This window comes from Lonchura striata, chromosome Z (genome assembly GCF_050655825.1).
Source record: "Lonchura striata isolate lonStrDom1 chromosome Z, ASM5065582v1, whole genome shotgun sequence".
In the NCBI taxonomy this organism is placed as follows: domain Eukaryota; kingdom Metazoa; phylum Chordata; class Aves; order Passeriformes; family Estrildidae; genus Lonchura; species Lonchura striata.
The window spans coordinates 84,705,629-84,726,915 of record NC_140740.1 but is presented as its reverse complement, the minus strand read 5'-3'; the positions used below and the strand labels follow the sequence as shown (position 1 = coordinate 84,726,915).

The 21,287-nt window shown below is 42.2% G+C and overlaps 1 protein-coding gene across 1 annotated transcript in view; it reads left to right on the top strand.

Annotated features, from left to right (window-relative positions):
* Positions 1-1,006: 1,006 nt before the first annotated feature.
* Positions 1,007-21,287, top strand: part of RNF38 (ring finger protein 38) — a 107,907-nt gene continuing 87,626 nt past the window's right edge. The window contains exon 1 of the mRNA XM_021533862.4: positions 1,007-1,532. Within this exon, the coding sequence (XP_021389537.4) occupies positions 1,007-1,532 (526 nt within the window). The remainder of the gene's footprint in view (positions 1,533-21,287) is intronic.

The window sequence follows — 21,287 nt, the reverse complement described above, 5'->3', positions numbered from 1 at the left end:
AATTTCGCTATGCGTTTTCTTTGTTAATGCATGTGTCATTTTTCCCACTGTTCCACTCTTCCTGAGAGCCAAGCCCGCTGGGCTCTCTCCGCACACGCAGCTGTTTCTCCGCATCGCAGAGGACGCACGCACAGAGGCATTTCCCTCACTTTGAGAGAAACTCTTCGCTGCGTCTCGGCTGCGCTCCTGGCGCCTCCTCAGGCCAACCGATTCGCTAGAATCCTGTCCGTCTGACGACGAAACCGGCGTCACCGTGACAGCTTAAGGACATCCCTGTCCTTAACCTATCCCTTTACCGGCATCCTTGACTTTTTTGCATACAAACCGGCAGGCGGGTTTATCCCTGTGAGTGATCGGTGCTCACCGCCCCCCGCTGACGCCGGGATGGGCGGTCCCCGCTCCTTACACGTGCCCGTGGGGGCGGGCTCACCCGTCGATGGCAACCTTTGCCCCCCGCCCCCGGAGCGCCGTGCCGGCTCGGGGGGCGCGCAGCCGGACAGCGAGGGCGAAGGGCGGCGGCGCCCTTGCCGGGACAGGGCGAGGATGGTTCCGGGCTCTGCTCGCAAGGGCTGCGGCCCGCCGGGGTCCCGGCACAGACCCCGCTCCCGCTGTCCCGAGGGGGCCCCGCCGCAGTGCGGGGCGGCCGCGCCCGTGCGCGCCCCGCGGGTCGTCACGCCCTGCGGCGGCGCTGCTGCGGGCAGCGAGAAGCCTTGGGGAGGCGCCGGACTGCCGGCGGGCCGCTGGGGCAGGGAGGGAAGGAGGGAGGCAGGGAGGGAGGAAGCAGGCGGGGAGACTTCCTCCTCCTCCTCGGCGGCAGCACTAAGCAGCTGCGCGGCTCGAGCTGCCGGCACGGCTGGGCAGCGGCGCCCCCCGCCCGGCGGTGGGCTGCGCCCCGGCCGGAGGCTCCCCACGCCGCCCATGCCGCCCACGCGTCCCCGCCGGCGCTGACCGCTCCGCCGTCCCCGCGGTGCGGCTGCTCTTGGGGCGGCGGCCGGAGCGGGCGGCGATGCCGGTGGCCGCCCGCTCGGCAGCCCCCGGGGCGCAGCCCGACGCCGGCTTTCACGCCCCTGCCCGCCAGCGGGACCGCGGCGTCGCTCCGCGCGGCGAGGAAAGCGGCGGCGAGCGGCACCTCCGTCAGGCCGGCGAGGCGGGCCGGAGCGGCAGATGGGTGGCTTCTTCCGCCGCCCCCTTCCTGCCTGCCTTCTCCTCCTCCCCTCCGCCGCCCCCCGCCTCCTCCGTTGCCTCCTCCCCCGCTGGTGGGGCCGCCGTCGCCGCCTCCACCTCCCCCTCGGCTGCCTCCCTTCTCCCGGCACTCCCCCAGACCCGCGCCCGTGTCCGCTCCTGCTTCGGCTTCCCGGGACTCGCCATGAGCGGCGGTTCCGGTCGCTTTCCGCCGCCCGCCGCCCTCTGCCCGCCGCCGCCCCTCCACGGGCCGAGCTTGCCGGAGGCGGGAGCGCGGAGCCAGGGCCAGGGCAGCCCCGCCGGGCACGGCGCACCCCGCGGCGCCCCGGGCTCCAGAGCCCCGCCGCCAGGTGAGCGGGAGAGGGGCCCCGGGGGACTGGGAGCGGGTCCGGGCGTCGCGCCCCCGGCTGGTAGCGCAGCAGGGCCGCGGAGTTGTCCTCCGCAGCGCCCGGGGTCCGTCCCGGGTGGGGGCCACGGGCGGGACGGGACGAGAGGGGAGGGCAAACTCCCGCTGCTCTGAGCACGGCGAGGCGGATCGCGGCGGTGGCTGGCGGCAGGCCGTGTGCCGCCCGGCCGGCAGCGGAGTGCTCGGGGCCACCTTTGAGCCGGTGCCCGGCGCGGCGATGGCTCTTTCCCCGACGGTCGGTCGGGATGCGGCGGTGCGAAGCGCGGGCAGCTCGGGCGGGCGCCTGCGGCTGTGGCGCTGCTGCCGCCGGCGCTCCCCAGCCCCGCGCCCCTGGCTGCCGGGGCGGCCGCGGGGGTTGCGCTGTGCGGGGCACTGTGTGCGCTCGCCCTCTCGCCTGCGCCTTATCGCACTTTGATGTGCCCCGGGCGGCGTCGGGGCCTCGGCCGCCCTGCCTGCCTCACGCGGCGGCCGCCGGCCTTCTGCAGCCTGCCGACTGAGCCCCGCTCCTGGAAGGATTTTTGTGTGTGTGAGTGTGTGTGAGAGAAGAGAGGGAGGGGGTGATGTGTCCGTATCCGTGCCCGGAGCCAGGCTCCGCCCCTCGCAGCGGGCTGACAGTAACTGCGGGAATTCGCGGAGCACAGTGACCGGTCACGTCGAGTTCTTTCGTGGTGCTCCAAAATGCTGATTGCGAAGTCAGACTTTTGCCTTGTGATACCCCCGCTGAGTGTCTTCGGGGCTCTCATCGTCAGTTCCACAGACGTGTGTTTGGATTTCCTCTTGGAAACCGCTCCACAGCGGGGTCCCTCTGAGGAGCTGGTTTTGAACATGTGGTTCGTTCATCCTGAAGCTTCGCTGATTTCAGGATTGTGGTCCTAACATATGGGTTGATGTGCTTGTTTATAGTCAAACACAAGAGCCGCTTCCAAGGCTGTGCTGGAGTTTCCCACATGCTTATATTTAAACGCGTGTCTGTGTGGTTTTGGGATCAGGGCCTTAGATGTTTTCCTGAGCTGTTCTTCATGAATGGCAGCCAGAATTAAGTTGTTTATGCATATATGAAGTTACTAATTAGGAAGTGGTATGGGAGAAGGTCAGAAAACAAGACATTGTTCTTCAGGCCTGGAGGGTGAAGAAATGAGGTGTCTAATTAAGTCTTTTCTTAGAATGTATTTTTAGTAGTGCTTATGTCTCGGAAACTTGGGTGTTTATACTGATAGAAATCTTGCTCTAAAATGAGCTAGGTTTTATAGACAAGCTTGAAATTCGTGATTGACAACATAGTAAACTATTACGATGCAGAAAGTTGAGGGAGAACTTGAATTTTTACTTTCACGTTGTATTATATAGTTCAAAAGCAGCTATGTCCTGAGACCACACAGTACATGAGGCAGATTAGTCTCTCTGAGGCTTCCCAAATAAAATATATTAGGAGAAGAATATTTTTCCAGTATACATTATTTGGAATTGGAGGTTTTGTCTGATGAAACTCTATTTCAACTTTTTGTTTTAAAAGTGCATGGACATTCCTGGTGTAAATGATAACCTTATCTTAAAGCCTGATCTCAAAACCTCTCTTAATCTTCTTAAGCTCTTAGCAATCCCATAGACAAATTGACGTAGTATGCTACTGTTGGGAGATAAAAGCTTTTGTATTTTCCATGATTTGGAAAGTCACAGTGGAGAAAATGATAACCTTTACCATATAATGTATTCATCACAGTGAATATATTTGGTATACAAAGACCTTAATGTTGGATTAAGGAATACTGAATACTGGACTTTTTATTCTCTAGAAAGGGGCTTTCTGGGGTTTGTTCTGAAGTTTTGGTATATACTAGTACAGTTCCTGTGTTTAAAAGTCCTGTGTTTAATGGCAATTGCAATAGCCAAAACAATTTGGCTCAAAAGAGCTCTTGCAGACACTCAAATTGAAAGATTAAGTTTTACAGTATACGTAAGTCACAGTAGCAGGTAAATGCTTGTTAGTAGTAATTGCCTAAAAAAAATACGTAAAACATTTTCAGATAGTATGGTGTGTGACTCATCTTCTGATTTTGAAATAGTGTCATCATTTACAGACAAATCCAGGAGATTTCTAGATTGGGCATGAGGAGAGTTTGTTTCTTTGCTTGCTTTTTTCTAAAGGGAAAGACTCTTCATGAAGGTCTACCTGTTTCAGTCAATTACTTGTCACCAGAGGGAAAAACAATGAACTAAACTCAGGCATCAGGGCCGAGCTTGGGATTGTTTTGCTGAGCATCCTCTTAGCTGTACTCTTGATCCTAATATTTTAACTTTCGATAAAAACTTGTATTGTGATCTAATCTTGAAAGTCGAGGGGTATAACACATTCTGGGTGTCAAGGGGCTGGCTAGCAATTCCTTGGTGTGGCCAGTGAGGGTTGAGAGTGGCCACCCCTGGGTTTCTGCTGAGATTACCAGGAGGTGTGGGTAGCGCTTGCACTGAGGATCCAAGGTGAAAGGGCAAAGGAGGAGACACTTGTGTGAAGTCCAAGGAGGTTTTATTCCAGACAAGTGCCAGAGAAAATGGAGTCTGGCTACAATTTACACCCGCGGTGTGGGCAGTGCTTGCACTGAGGTGCCATGAGGATCCAAGGTGAAGGGACAAAGGAGGGGACACTTGTGTCAAGTCCAAAGAGACTTTATTCCAGAGACAAGTGCCAGAGAAAATGGAGTCAGGCTACAATTTACAAAGGGTGTGGGTGTGAAGGGGCAGCAACATGGGACAATCAATGGAAATAGATTACAATCTAATTACATCATTGATCACAACCAATGGGGAGAAGATAGGGGAGGGGAGGAACCTTCGAGGACAAAATGGGGGTGGCTACAATGACAGACAGGGAGGTGGGCAGCACAATTTGGACGGAGACATTATTTGAGAGTATGTAAAAGGGGAGGAACAGGGAGATTGACACTCTGAGGGACAGCTAAGTGGCGGGAAAACTTAGGCGTAAACAACCTGGGAGAAACCATTATGAGGGGAAGAAATAGGGGGTACAAGGAACATACCAATTGAAACTTCCTAACATTAAACTCCTAATTAATATAATAAAACATTGTAAAATCCTATAAACACACTACCACCACAGAGAGGCAGTGAAACTGCTGTACTTTACATGCATGGTTAGGAGAATGTTTGATGTGTTGTTTCTCCTGGCAGAAAAATGTTCACTGATGGTTTGGTCTCTTCTGGTGTTGTTTCTTTTGTGTTTTTTTCCAATATGTGTCAACAGAATGGAACTTCTCCATTCATGGCTGTCAAATGTGAAAGGATATTGGACTAGAAGTGCTAATGATTCTTTACTTCATCTGGAAGATTGATCTTGATCTTAAAAGGCATTTCACTGTCCGTAAAGTATTTTGCCTCCACTGCGATATCTGCATCTCCTTGGTAAAAAAGAGTAACTCACCTCGAGGAAAGATCAGCTAGGAAAAGTGTCTCTAGTGGAAATTCCTAGGGCTTTTTTTTTTTTTTTGTATGTTTGTTTGTTTGGGTTTTGTTTTTTGTTTGTTTGTTTTTTGTTTTTTTAGGGCTGTATTGACATTCTCATTTATGGAAAGTAAAGATGGCTTTTGAAAGTCGTGCTGCATTTAACACATGGTGTTACGTCCATAACTGGCGAAAACAGCTTTTCTCTTAAACATCATGTTACTCATATCAGCTCTTTGGATGTCATCTGATGAACTTTGCTAAGTCTACTTAATGATGTTTTTTCTCTTTCTGTTGCTAATTCTTTAGTAAGTTTAGTTGTTTTTCAAGGTGCACACGAGGTTAAGTCGTATATTAAGAGGAGTAAAAAAGGTGTTTATTAAAGGCAGGTAACTGCATTTGCTAAGTCTTTCAGTATGGAGAAGCTGAAACGTCTGTTGAAAGGATCAGTGCCAGTTTGCAAGCCTAGCTGATTGTAAGAATGTGCAGAGTTGGACTTCTTGTGAAGATTATACGAGGTGTCAGTTAAGTGCGGTAGAAAGCTGAACTATTAGTGATTCTGCTTAATTCTGTATATGCTGAGCAGTTGTAGTAGAATGGTATGTTCATATTGACACATATAAATTTTTGTGCTTTTAGCAGTTGTGCATAGTTATACCATCTCTATGTGGTATTTGTGGTTTTGTTCTTGAACTGGAGAGCATTTATTGAGCATTTATTGTGGCTTTATAGTGAGAGTCATATTTAATTCTGGCATGCCTGGTGATAGACACTAGTTTTTTTTATTTATGACATGGTGATGCCTTCATAGCTTTATAACCATATGAAATAAAGTGAGATGGAAAGATAGCTTCTTGGTAGGAACACGTGAAGCATGTTCAGTATGTGGAGACTTCTCAAGAGTGGCAATTGCTTTTGATAGATCAAAGAAAAAAAAAAAAACAAAAAAAAAAAACCCCAAAAAAACCCCCACTGGAACCAGAAACTATCATTAGAGCATCTCTATTTTAATTTGGTCAAAGTGTGATGTAAAGAATTGGCTTGATGGTACTTCTTGGTTAGAATTACCACAGTATTGTAAATCTGGTACTTTGCGTGTTTGAACATATTCTGTTTTGGACACAAGAGTGCAATTGCCTTTAACATATCAGAATTATTTATTATAATGTTGGTATATGTTAGTTTTGCTACTTTTGAATTATAAAGGAAGATAGGAGGCTATGTTTTTACATAAATTAGTTGTTCTTTGAATAGTTATAGTAACTACAGATTTAATGTTAGCAGACATATAATAAATGTTTGTTTCAAGAAGTTAGTTATAAGAGATACGAGTTGCCTATTTATCAGATCTATTTGGAAAATAATGCAGATGTACTTCCTTGATTATTTTCAAATGAGGTGCATTAATTTTAAGCCATGCTCTGTGACTATCACTTTTATATTTTTATTTCACTTTTAACTTGTAGTATTTAGAGGAACTGGAAATTTTGATTTTGTGGCCTGAAATTGTTCTTTGGAGGTGTGCCTTTTAGATGCCAGTTTCAAGGCAGCTGAAGTGGATGCTAGCAAGTGTTAATACACTGCCATCCCCTGCCCCCAACGTGAGTATTTAAGGATAGTGTGAGACTGAAACAATTTTTTTTAAAAGAAAATATAGAATATAAAATTAATATACAGTTCTTTTGATTGTAGTTCACAGGGTATGAACAACTTAATCCATGTCTAATCTGGCATATTTTAGATGTGAATGTGCAAAGGCATGGAAATTAAAAATTCAGAATATTTTCTGAAGTAAAAATTTCAGTTTAATAATAGCAAGAAGACCAGGGATATGTCTTTAATTTGGAAATGCATGCTCTGCTTTGTAACATCTGCTTATGAAATAATCTAAATTATTCTTTTGGTCTACATCATCAAACTACTGAGCTTGAGAAATATACTTGCCTCGCCACAGAAAGGTCAAAATGAGAAACTGCTTTAAAGAATATTAATAAGCATGATTGAGAACACTATAGATTCTTGGAAAAGCTGTGTTCAATTAAAAAATAATGATGGGGTTTGGAGTTATTTTCTTTGCCTTTTAATGTTTAGTTTTGCTGCTTATACAGCCCTTTTTTCACCCGCAAATTACCTTGGCAAAATGAAATCCACATGAAGACAGACTCTTTTTAACCAATTTTTTTTTCTTTTTTTTTCTCTGAGAAAGATAGGCTTTAAATCTTTTTCAACTGATAGCTTTGCATCTTTTTTTGTTAGTTCTTGCACCCTAGGTATTTTAAATGATCTCGTATGGCATCTGCTTCATATTAGAAGTTCAAATGGAGATGTGTCATTTAAACATAAGGGTTGTCACTGTTAATGTAATGCAAGATGTGGATGGGTTAACAGGAAGATACGGTACCAGAATAAGGGATAATGTTACAAATATTTCAGTGCCCTGGTTTTGGCTGGAATAGAGTTAATTTTCTTCCTGGCAAGCACTCTGGGCATCAGTCAATCTGTGGTGACTGATGGTATTGTGCATCACTTGTTTCTCTTAGGTTTTTTTTCCTGGGTCACCCCTTCCCCCACCCTCTCATCTCCCTATTGATTATAATTATAATACTATATAATTAATGTTGTTTTAGTATTTTATTTTATTTCAATTACTAAACTGTCTTTATCTCAGGACACGAGTTTTACCTTTCCTAATTCTTACATCCCACTGGCAAAGGGGGAGAGTGGTGGAGGGCTGCTGCTGGTACCTCGTCAGGGCTAAATCCTGGCACACTGAGAGCTCCCTTTACATGAATATTTCAATAAGATAATGCTGCTTTTTCACACTGTTGTTTTACTGGATTTTGTTTGTTTTGTTATGTTATACCTTTTTTAGTGCCTTTTTTTTTTTTCTTAACTCCTCATTGCATTCTTCTATGCTTGTTCTAAGCCTTTTTTTTCTTGTTTATGTATGTGAAATACAGTAAATGCTTGGTTGTTAGAATTCCTTCTAATGGGAAGGAAAGATCCTCCATTCTTGATAGGAAAAATAGTCCTGTTCTTGTGTTTTGATGACTTAAAGCTTCTTTCCTTGATTTCTTCCTGTAATACTACCAATCTCCACTTCCAAAAAAATGTTATTTGTGCTTGTGCACATTTTTCTGGAAGGGTACAAGGAAGGTAATGATGTTACAAATTTTCTGCCAGGCTGTGGAGGAGTATAGTATGAATTCTGTGACTCTTACTAAAATATTTCATAATCTGCATGCCTGGAAAATTCTCTCATAGGAATACTCCCCTTAAATAGTCTAAAATTTGCTAAGAGCCATGTGCTATATTTGTTTGCATGATTTCTAGTTGTGTAAGAGCCCAAGAAATGGCTATTATATCATGAAGTATGGCTGGAAACATTAGCTGTTTGTACAGAGCAGTTGGGTCTGTCAGAGAATACTTGGAACAGCTTCTGTGCCATGCCGTGGGATTGAACCTGCACCATGGAACAGCAACATAGTGTTTGAAAAATTTTGCTGCCTATTTTTTCAGCTGAAAGTTTTCTCCTCTTTATCTTTTTCTGCTTGGCACCTAAAGTATATTCAGGTTCCGGAGTGAGAATACTGGAGATAATATGTTAAACTCTCTGCTTGGGTTCTTGCTTTGTGAAGTTTTGACTTCTAGGCACATGGATACTTCTGCTTTCATTAAGAGCCTGTGCAGATGTTTGTGGGATCTGGATTGTGGTGGATTTTTTTCCTCCATACCTACAAGTCAATAGTCTAAAATGATTTTTTGAATTTCCATAAAAAGTGTGTTTATCTGCTTTTTTAGTGTGTGCAGGCTTTCTGTATATATCTTTTCCATGGCATCACTTTTTTCCTGTTTATAAGTTGAAGTGGCCCAAAGCCAAGCAGAGTAAGCAGTAGTTTTTGGAAAGAATTATCATGCAGATTTAGTAGTAGGATATTGAGCCTTTTGGCACAGAACCCTGTAAGTCTGTAATTGTTGTGGTTTGTGTGTGTTTTTTGAGCAAGTGTTTATGATATGATCTGAAAATTGCTTTTACAGCTTATTTTGGAGGTTGGGTACAGGTTAGATTTCTGAGCTGTTCCAGAAATGCATTTTGATTTTTGGCAGCTTGGAGGTGAAAGCCTTTAGCCACCAGTGTGACAAGTGTGTCCTGGTTTTATTATTGAAGACAAAATGTCCTCCAACTTAAGAAATATGTGATTGTGCTTGTAAAGATGAGCTAACTGAGATACATACTACAGGGATGTATTTCAAGAAAGTGAGAGTCAAGATGTATTTGATGTTGTTTGTCACAAGGGCCTGTTGAGTTGGACTGAAACAGTGAAAGAGATAGATAAGTACTCTTTTCTGTATTAAAACTTAATTTCAACATTGTCAGTCTCTTGTGCCCATAAGGTATTGATTCTGCGATGACATACCAAAAAATATTACTAATGAAGAATTTGGATGCAGAGGAAAATTGACTTAAAGGATTTGTTGCATTTTGGCAGCTTTTTATTTGATGAAGCATTCTGAACATGAAGGATTAGGGAAAAGCTATAAGAGTCATAAATATGGTTAAAACTATGCAGTAGTGATTAGGATTGTATCACCTGGAAAAAACTCAATTATGGAAGAACATGTCACTCTGGAATAGTGATCCTCAGCTGTCTCACTGATACCATCATATGGTGAGGACCAGTCAGTGTGTTGGGGTGCAGGTGTGCTATTCTGAGGGACCTTGACAGCCTGGAGAAGAATTTGGGACCTTGTGGCATTCAGCAAAGGCTGAGCCTTGCACTAGGGCAGAAGAGCTGTGTGCCATGAGGGACTTGAATGGGTGGGTAGCATCTCCTGATCAGTGGAGCGAGCGAGCTCAAGGGCAGCAAGGGGCTGGAGCATGGGACCTGTGGGGAGAGGTAGAGGACACCAGGATTGCACAGCATGGTTGAAGAGATGGCCCAGGGGAGATCCCAACTAAGAGATCCCAATGGTCTGTTTTCTCCTCTTTGGGCAGATGAAGAAAAGATAATGCCAGACTTTTGCAGGCTGGTAAGGTGAGTCACTGGGAATAGGGCTCAGGTGGAAATACCTAAATATGTGTCACTTATTTTTAGGAAGAATCTTTCTTCATTCTGAAGCAGAGAACTGCAGACATTATGGATCTTAAAACTTTGGAGAGATTAAGAACTTTGCCAGACAAAGTGCTGCTCTAAATTAACCTGGTCTGAACAGGGGGATTGAATTATTGGATATCCAGCAGTCTCTTGCAGCCTGAAAAACTTACAGTTACTGTGTAGTGAGCATGTTATGTTTAGCTTGTGTCAGGCATTGCAAGTAGAGAAGGAGCAGTAATTTGGAACTGGTTTAGTTGCACATGGTCAGAAATGATGGTGACAACTCAGTTTGCTTCAGCACACAAATGTCACCTCAGGCTTGGGAGACTGCTTCTGTTTTTTTTTTCCACCTTGATTTTTTTCACGTACTTACTCCCAACACACCCAGAAGTACCTTTTATAATGGGTATTTAATGTATAAATGATTCTGGGTAAAGCATCAATAGCTCTTTGTGTTTAAAGCAGAGCTACACTTCTGCCTCTCATCCCTTCTTCCTAACTTAATTGCTGGTTTATGTACAAGCAGTCTGTTTCTATCTGACAGACAAAAGGATATGCTTCAGTTTTTATTTTTCAGTCCTACAAGTGTAGGGGATGTTGGGGGTCCTGTCTTTCCTGTCATACTTGGAACACTTTCAGAATGTGCCAGATAAATTAATTGAGAGATGTGTTCAGCATTGAGAGGGATTTTTTTCCAAGCTTGGAGGGTATGTAAAAAATATAAAAATATATTCACTGATGTATTCTCATGCTTTTTTGTTAGTCTTTACTAAACCAGTGTTTGTAATATGATGGTTCTACTAGTGTATACATTTTCTATAGTATTTTTAGGGGAGAATGCTACAGACAAGAATTCAGTCAATAATATAAAATATGAACAAGCAAAAAGTAGGAAAAGAGTGAAAAACTGGTAAATTAGCTCCTCAGGCTGCCTTCCCATGTAAAAGTGAAATTGGCATTCTTAAGTAAAGCTGTCATACTTGTTCACTTACTCCTGTTTCTCTCTAAATAGCTTCAAACTTGAGGTAGGCTTTTTATTGTTTTAAAAAAACTTCTAATAAGTCACTGGTTAAGGACCAGATAAATTAGTCTGCTCTCTCCAGCAAACAGCTTGAAGGAATCTGATGGTGTTTTCTCTGACTTACTGATCTGTGGACACAGGTAATTGTTGGGCAGTTAGACAGTATTTTGCTTCCTAACAGCTGCAGTGTATGGCCTCTCTTACAAGGGCACAGGAAATAAAGGAGGATCTTGAGAGCTTGGGAAACCAAAGGAATCGCAGGGAATGGGAATTGTAAGGGTCTGGAAGCAAACCTTGTTACTGTGGGAGAAAACATAAAAGTACGTAACAAAATTCCACAAATGCAGATTTTCATTATTTCTGATGTTCATGTAACAACTAATTTCTTTTGAGGATCGCTCTTGAAACATCTGGGCCATAAAAGAGAATTTTCAAGGCAAGTGAATTGCCCATATTGTTATGGACTTGTTTACTGTGAATTAACTGAAGCATCATCTGTAGCTCTTGTTTATGGGCTGTGTGGCAGGGTGGGTAGTGAAGCAAAACGAGGGTGCCAGAGTGTTCTGGAGTTACTGAATCTTCAGCTAGGTTGAGGCAAAAGTGATTTTAAAGCATTTTAAAACAAAGACTACTGTAATTTGTTTCATTTATTATTCTGTAGCATTACATTTCTGCATTACATCAAGTTTTTGTTTCCTGTTAGGTATTGTTTGCTGAAATTTCTGTTTGTGACTGATGTCATAGAGAGGTAACTGTTTCTAGTAGCTTAGTTCTTCTGCTCCTTTGTATTTCTCCATTTTCTACTGGTTTAGCTTCTTGGGGTTTTTTGTGTCAAGCAGCAAGAAAGGTAAAGAAGTAGTCTAATGGTTTGGATTAAAAAGCAAGATAGAGGAGATCATTCTACCACTGCAACGCTGTAAGAGAGCTTATTTTTCAAGGCACCATATCTAGTTATGGCCTTTTGTGTCTCTATGGATTTTCAAAATAGGGTAGATTGTCCAGAAAAGAGATACTTGTATGATTGCCACCTGGAATGGTTTTAATTTTGAACTTCTAAAGAACTTAATTTTACACAATTTGAAGAAGAAATGTTGTCTAAGATTTATTCCTCTTTAAGAGGAAGATCTAGCATAACCATGAAAGATCTTATGATATCTGTAGAGAGCAGTAGGTGAGAATAATTCTGGTTAACATAGGTATGACTGTTGTTGAATATCTGCATACTGACATACTTTGATATTTATTATGCAGTATCGCTGGTTTTACTACTTAGGGATTACCTGTGCTAGAAAGTTATGCTGTGGTAACTCAGTATATGCAAAGGGGCAAGGATAGCTTTCTGAGACATAAAAGTGACTGTGAAATGCTCATTCTGGGAGCTATTGTCCTATTTTGAGAAACAGGTTAACTCATCAATACGACCATTTTGGCCTGATAACCCCATTGTTCTTGGATTGTAGACACAGTGCATCTGAAGAATTGTGGCTTACAAATACACTTGTGTGTTCTCTTACATAGACCACCAACTTATAGATGCTTGAAATTTCAAGTTCCTAACAGCTGTGTGTGGTACTGAAAATAAATTTTCAGCCATGCTGGGGCCTATGTAGTGCCTTTTTGGAGTGGGGATATCAGCTGCCTGTTCCTTGCAGTCAATCCATGTGATGAATTTAGGAGGTGATTTCCTATAAAACGTGTGTTTTAAGCCTTTGCCTTGCCATTGCTGTCTTGGGTTTGCTGCTTCCTGTGTTTGAAAATTTTGTGCTCTCCTCAGCTCATTTTAGGAGTCATGCTGGAGCCTCCTGCATTGCTCTAAAGGCTCTCCAGGCATTTTCCTTGCTTTTGCTGCGAAAAAGTGCCCCCTTTGGTGGGCTGAATTGCACCTCATCCAGATTATTATGTTCAGTATTCTTGTGACCACTGAAGCTTTTTATGTTATCATTGGAGCAGTGACATCAAAAGGGGAGAGCTATCACAAAGTCTTAAGAGAGGGGAGACCAGGACCTGTGGTTACCTGTTCTCCAGGTCTGTCTAGAGTGCTTAAGGGCAAACAGAGCTACCAGGCTGAGGGTGAACAATCGTGTCCTGGGAGACACATTTCTGGGATATGAAAGTTATTCAGCACTGGTAAACAAAATGCTGTCTTGCTTCAACTGCTTGGATTCCATGTGTGGATTTTGTATGAACTGCAAAACTGGGCTTAGAACTTTAGTATTTGTAGTGTTACCAAGAGACACTTTTGAACATGAAGCTAGCTGCTGTTACGAATGTATTACTTATGAAAGAAGGGGAAGTGGACTTTGGTTGTTGTATATAAAAAAAGAACCATGGAAGTCTGATGTCTGGTTGTCTGAACTTGTGGAGTTTTGCTCTGGCTGTAGCATGTTTTCTTTTGGAAAAACTTGGCCAGTGAGAGTGTAAATTCTAAATTTACTCACCCAAGTACTGCAGATGTTGCTTTCCAGAAAGCATTGTGAAAGAGAGCAGATCCAGGCAGGTTTTGAGGAGCAGATTTGCACTATTGCCTTCAGAAGTGTAGACATAATTCTCACCATCAACCACAAATAGTTATACGTCAACTTTGCAAATCAAGTGTCATGAGTACGTGTCCGATCTACTGGTCTGCGTTGATTTCACTCTTTATGCCTATGTTTAACAAGTTGTGTGCTGTTGTACTCAGAAATCTGTATTTGTAAAGAGAAGGGCAAGAGAAATCCTTCCAGAAGTCCAGTGGCTGCTCCTTACTACCATAGAGAGGCTATTAAAAATCTTTGTTTTGCTTTGAAGATAACAGAAACTGTTGAAATTGAAAAAGGCTAGTGTGCTGAAAATAAAATTGATATATCTCAAGTGACAAGGTTGTTATTCATTTTATGTAAAGTAACCTTTACATATACATTTCTGTTGACTATTTTTCCACTGCCTATTACTTTTATTAATATACTGGTGATCTTAAAGGAGCCTTGAGAGTTCAAAACTGGTGATGAGATGACTGATGTTAAATCCAGTGTCTTAAGTTCTAACCTTTTTTTCTTTTGACATGCATATTTTGAGTTTGTTTGCTTCTTGAGACAAACGGCACATGCATGTGGAAATGCTCACAGACAGACTCACAAAATTAGATATCTCATATATATAAGCAGCAATTTGTATATCTGTATCTCTTAAAATTTTAAAATCTCTGTATCTCTTAAAAATATCTGCCATTTGGCAGTGGCCACTGTCTTGTACTTCTAATTGCCTCAGTGCATTATGTAAGGTGTATAAAAAAAAAGGTTTGCTGAAACTGGTTCTATGGTTTCATAGAATTATGTGTGTTGAATGCATTGTAAACTTACAGGGTGGGGTTTTTTTGTGAGATTTGTCTACACTGTGCAGTAGTATAGCTAATTACTTGCTTTTGGGACTGGATGACCCAGTTACTTTGAAATCTCTTCCGGTTCTATATGCTGCTTACTGAGATCTTGTCTTCTGCTGAAATATGCTTAAAAGAAAACTGGGCTATATATGTGTCTTTTAATCTGTCTTTATGCTTTTTGTGTAAATGTGGAAGCCCTGTGTTCTTGCCTGGAGGGAGGTATGCCTTCATTAAGAGCAACAGTGGCAATTTGTTCAGTTGTATAAAAATACTGGTGATAACAATCCCCACCAAAAAGTACTTGGTCTCTTAAAATGGCCTGGATGTAACTGCAGTAACTTGTCCTCTTAGAGTTTTCATGTTAAAGGAATATTTTGGCTGCTAAGCTGCTAGACAAACAACTGAAAACTGCTGAGCTGTGTGGATATGTTACAGGTATTGTCTGACGTGCATCTGTGTGCTGCTTTTGCTTTCATATGTTACCATGAGTATCAGTTGGAGCACAAGGAGCTATGGTAGCAGTGTTGGGAGAGTTGGGTCTTGTTTACTTGAGAAAAGCAAGAGTGTGATAGGGTTGTAGGAATTCCTGATGGAATAGAGTGAGAATAGGTGATAACTAGCCAGATGCTTTACCTTACTAAGTCAAAGAGGATATCACAAGCTGAGAATTGGCAGCTATAGAGAAGGAAATCCTAAATCCACATTGCCTCTGTAGCGTGTTAGTGATTTAGGAGACATGAAGCAGATTCCAGAGTATAGTTCATTAGTGCGGAACATCTAAGACAATATGGAAACTAAAGCAAAATTCAGTGGAGAAAGGAGGTTATGTTATGATAACTTTGACTGAACACAAGTTGCCCACCAAAGCCACTCTAATCACTCACCTTCCTCATCTGGACGGTGAAGAAAAAATATGACAGGAGGTTCAGCAAAGCAGACTTGGTATGGAGAAATTCATTTAATTAACTGCCAGTGAAAAGCCAGAGAAGGATAATGAGATACAAAAACAAACCTTAAAACATCTTTCACCCACTCCTCTCATTCTTCCCAGGTTCAACTTCAGCTCCAGATTTCTCTTCTCTTCTGTCTGAGTGGCTCAGGAAAATGGAGGATGGGGGCTCTGGTCAGTTTATAACCCTTGTCTCTGCTGCTCCTGCCTCCTCACGTTCTTTCCCTACTGCAGCATGAGGTCCCTCCCAACTTTCCTAGCGTGATGCTTCCCATAGGCTGCAGTTCTTCGTGAACTGCCCTGCTATGTCTTCCAGCATGGTTACAGCTCCTTTGGGCACCTGCTCAGGTGTGGAGTCCTCCGTGGGCTGCAGGTGATCTCTGCTGCACCATGGGCCTCAGTAGGCTGCTGGGAGATAACTTGCCTCATAATAGTCTTCAGCACAGGCTGCAGAATTTCTCCTGCAGTGCCTGGAGCAGAATTTTCACTGACCTTGAGGTCTACTTTGCTGCTATTGTGCAGTTTTCCCCTTCTTAAATGTGTTCTCTTAGAGATGAAGGCACTGTCACTGATGTGCTTGGCCTTGGCCAGTGGTGGTTCTATTTTGGAGCTGGCTGCACTGCCTCTTGTACATAGAGGAAGCTTCTGACATCATCTGACAGAGGTTATCCCTGTAACCAGCCACCAAAACTTTGCCACACAAGGTGATCTGAAAAAAATCTCTAATTATCCGCGTAAGTAACCAGTGCAGACAAACGTTGCCTGCATGTATGTGTTATCTGACCTTTGGTTACACAGAAATTTTGATGTCATGATTTTGTCACAATTCCAAGACTGTTGCTTGAAGAAGGAAACACAGCTTCTTTCAATAGGGTGTCCTGGAGCAAGATGAGTTGTGTGGTGACCGAGGTGAAAAAGCTAATGCAGGGAAGTAGAGTGAATTCAGCATGTTGTATTTTCTGGTTTGTGACTGCTTATGACTTAAACAGTTTGAAGTCTAGAAAAACGTTCTACAGTTGAAAAGGATAATGTAGTTGACCCTAAAGGCAGGTTTTTCTGGGTTTCACATCCTATACCTTGCATTTAAAATTGAAAATGGACAGCCTTGCACCCATTATATTGAAAAAAGAAATATAAATATAGAGAAGGAGCTAGACAAAGGCTATGAATCCTACTAGATTACCCACTTGTCAGAAATAAAGATGCTCTTTTTACTTGTAAGTTTGCAGTTGGGGAGAGGTCTGAAATTATAAAAAAAGTAATATAATGAAATTCCAATTGCAATGCTAAACCACAACTTTTTATGTAGATAGAGATTTGTGTATCATGTATTTTGCTTAGGTTTTTGGGGATTTCAGATTTTCAACTTAACCTTGGAGGCTTTCAGAAAATTTTGGGTGCTTTGTGAGGGTGTTTATGTGTGAGGTTTTTTTCTATGTTTGTCTTGTTTTTGTTTGTTTTTTTTTTTTGTCTCTGTGTGTTGGTTCCCCCCCCTCCTCTCCCATCAGAGAGAAAGCAACTGCAGAACTAACAAAGCTGCAGAAATAATCCAGCTATATAAATGGAATGGAAACAGTAGTGTTCAGACTAATCTGTGATTTTCAGTAAAATCTACTTATGACTGACCTGCTGTTTTGCCATTTTGATGAAATTTCTGCAGCTTTTCTGTTGTCTTTGTAAATGTGGTACCTAGATTTTTGAGCGTGCTTTTGCAACAATCTTTTAGGTGGATTATGTCTATCTAATACCCATCTTCTGGTAAAATGTCCATCTTCTGGCTGTGATGTTCAGAGTAAACTTCAGAAAGCAGTCACATCTATCACAACAACAGAGGGAGCTTCGATAACATATTTTCCTGTAAGGACAGAGGTCAGTAAGGTTGTTGACCAGAATAGAGAGTAATAAACTTTACTCAGAAGTGAAGCTATGTTTCTGGAGGAGTGCGTGGGTTTATGAGCAAGGAGAAAAGGGGAATAACTTCTGTCATAGTGTTTATAAGGAAGTGCTGGTTTCTGAGTAGCACTTGGTTTGCATACCAAGGAAAAACTGGTATTTGAAAGCATCAGCTGGTGTATTTTTTACTGTGGTGAAAATTGCCCATTTGTAGCCTTTCCAAAGTGATCAAAGACAGTTGTATTGTTTGAAAAAAATTTTCTGATTTGCGTTTGAATGGATCAATTTTCACTGGAACGAGTGGATGTGGGGCCTTTTCAGGAACTCTTAGGTAGATTGTCCCTCTGTGAAGCTTTCACCGTGATGATGTGCAGTCTGTGTAAAAGAACACCATCTGAATCCATTGCTAGCAGTGCTTCAGCGTTTTCTTTTTATTGAGTGTGACACTATGGACCTTCGGGACAAAACAAAGGAATAAGCTGAAATCAAGACTTGCGCAAGAGCTGGTTTGGTTTGTGGTAGGTTTTTGAGTGTTGCATTTGCATTAGGTGCTTAAGGGAGATGAGGAAAGTTTTGGTCTTTTCAGAGTTCATAAAGCATTTGTCTTGTGCATTAATGTTTTCTCTACTTCATGTCACAAAGCTCTGAATCCGGCATCCACCCTTATATTAGCTATGTAGAATCAATATAAGGAATATCTCAAAAACTGTTAATAGGGTAATAGCTTCATGTATTCCTAAGATGCAGCTAGGAATAGCAGAAGTAGCTGCACATTATCACCGTATTCCTAAAATGAATGAATGTACTGCTGCAATTTAACACTAGCAGTAGGTGTTAACTGAGGTAAACCACTTGTCCAGGTTCCCTGGGTGTTCTTACAGATACATACCTACAGTATACAGGAAACCTGGAAGTGTTTCCCTCATTGGTAGTGCTTCTCTAACACGGGATCAAGAAAAGAAAGCAAAGAGATTGCAACCAGTTTTTTTCTGCCTGTGTAATAACTTCCAGGTGGTATTTGTTTCCTCCTCTCATCATCCATTGTACCTATTGCAATCCATTTTGATACTCTTTAAAAGGCTACTGGGATATACACAGTAAATACAAATGAGTGCTTTTTAAAAGTAAATAAATAGTGATGGCTTTTTTTTTTTTTGGCACTTAAAAAATTTAACATGAGGAAATAGTGATAGAGATAGCATAGTGATTATATACTTGGGAACTTAGGAGGAAGTGAAAAGGAGAGTAAACTTGTTTTTTTTCAGGAAGAAAAGTATTTTTTCTGTTGAATACAGTTCTGTGGTATTGTAAAGTGAATGAAAAAATTCACACACACAGAAGCCTCAATGTGCAGATACATCTTTGAAATTTACCTTCATTTATGTGATTCAGATGGTTCATGAATCAAAGAGAATAGCTTATGCACTCTGTAAGTGCAATTTTGAGTAATCCTCACAAATCAGGGACTGAAGCTAGAGACCTCTTACTTTGAGGTACTGATCCTTCCTGCCTGACCCCAAATAATATTGCAAAGCATAAGCTTTCAGGCTGGTAAATGCCAGCCTCAACTGCTGAATGTAATTTTTACCTGACTCTGCTGTACAGTTTGCTCATGTAGCCCCAGTACTTTCCCCCTTTACAGTAATGGTACAGGGTTGGTGCTTTTTGGCTGGTACTTGATATGCACAAGCAAATACAATGTAAGCCATGTACAAGGCATATAATGAATATTAGATAGCTTTTCTTTTGTATCAAGTGAAAAGCAGAAAACCTGAATTGCCTTATCACCCGGAAGCATATTATCATTTCACAGAAAAGTATTAAACCTGTTATATGGAGCTAAGTGTTTGACTGCACTTCCTCCCACAGATGAAGTGTTCATTAAAAACATTTTTGCATCACAGTTATTTTCAACTTACTCATTCTCATAAGCTTTTTAGTATGGTTGACATTTTTGGAGAGGAATAATGCTATAAAAACCTAGCAATCCCATAATAAGGTGTTGCTTCTGTTAAAATAATGTAGGCACATTGCCAGACAAGTGAGGATCTGTGTCTAGAAATCCAGAGCATATCTTAGTAATTTGATTCTAGAAGAAATAACATTAAAGTAAATGGTTTATTGAGGCAAACTACTGATACTTGACTTACATAATCTGAATTGTGCTTTTCTCTCTCAAAGTGGCTCTTGAAAGAAGATCTGGGACCTAGGTCTATTAGGGCCACTAGGTAAGGCTTTCAGTCTTTCTGAGAGATTGTATTGAGAGCACTTACTTCAGTTACTGCTCTGTGCTGGGCTGTCTTGAAAGGATATCTTGAAGATGTTTAACATTCCACTACTAGAAGAAGTGAAGATCTTCTAGTGTGAGACAGGTTGAGCTTGTGTCTGGCAGGAGCTCTCTCCAGTTCAATTTTTCCCACTGTTAAGTCTTGGCCACACATACCCTTGTTTATTTCCTTGATATTCAGATGCTCAATCCTAATAATATTTCCTTGTGTTCCAACTTGTTTTACCATCCATTGCCTCTGGGTGTCTTGAGGAAGAAGAGAAACAAAAACATTTCCTTCAGAAATTCTTCTGTTTTGACTTCTGTAGCCCTAGTGTTATCTGCTATTCTTCCCTCTGATTTCAGTTTCCAAGTACCCCCAGAAAGATCTGTCATGTGCTAAGTGTTGAGCAATCTAAAGAAATTCAGCGTTCCCTCAGTGCTTGTATACTGCTAGAAATTAACAGCTGATGCTTGGTCATGTTCCAGATAAATCATAGGGTTGGTATTGGGCTTCTGAACCAGGAAACAACATGCCATGCTTTTTTCTTCATGGCGCAGAATCCTTTTACTTACATTTCTGTTGTGCTTGGAGAGGCTGTATTATGCAAAGTGCTGCAAACAGATGGTGCAGGAAAGAAAAACTGTAATCAAGCAGACTACTTTCAGAGTGAAGAGAAAGTATCATATAGATTTTATCTGACCTGGAGTCAGGAATGTTCTTTTGCCCTATTTGGGCATTTACTAGTCTTATAGGAGCTACTAGGGCTGTAGTCTACTACTGGGAACAACTGCTTGTCCCCAGTAACCACACAATATCAATTAATGGATTTCTTCTGAAAAGGACTGCTGTCAGTCCTAGTGATGGTGCCCTGTTCTGTCTTGCAGCTTTATTGATACCACACCAAAGTACTGAAGAGTTTTCCAAAACCTGGAGCATGTCTACAGCTGGACTTAGAAGTATGGAGGGAAGTGTTTGTAGAAGGTGAACAACAGCTCTTGGGGAAAATTGTATACTTCTTTTTGTATATATTTCGTCAGATACCAGCTAGTCCTAAGCTGGTATCTGACAAATACAAGCCATTTTTACCTGTTCCATCATATTACCAAGCTTCAAGTAGTCTTGGTCAGAGACTTCCAGAGGGGAAAGTTCTACCAGGTGTATTGTGTCAATGGGATGGACTTGTTTTGAAGCACAGTGAGTATTCTTCCTCAGTGTTCTTTTTGGCAGTATTATACTTATTCAAGCAATTTAAAAGCTGAAGAGTCCAGGTCTGTGTGCTGTCTTCTTGCTTTTCCCCACAGCCATCTATTTAGTCAGTGTTCTTGGACTAATTACAGGTTCTTGAGAATGCAGTTATCAAAGTACTGGAAAACCCTGAGGTATTTTTCAGTTTTGTTCTGTAGTCTTTTTCTTACTAATCTCAATGCAGAACTTCTGATAAAATTAACAGACGAATAAATACAATGTTTACATGTAAGGGGAGAAGACAAAAGCAAGGTTTTGGTGCACAAGTGTAGCTGGAATGATCTTTCTCCTTGTGTGGACTCTTTTGTAGTTACTGGCACTGGATTTCATCAGTCACTTTATTTGCTGCTCACTTGCTCTTGTTAAATACTGTCATAATTCTGTTGTATATTTTTCTTCCATTTGACCCCAGGT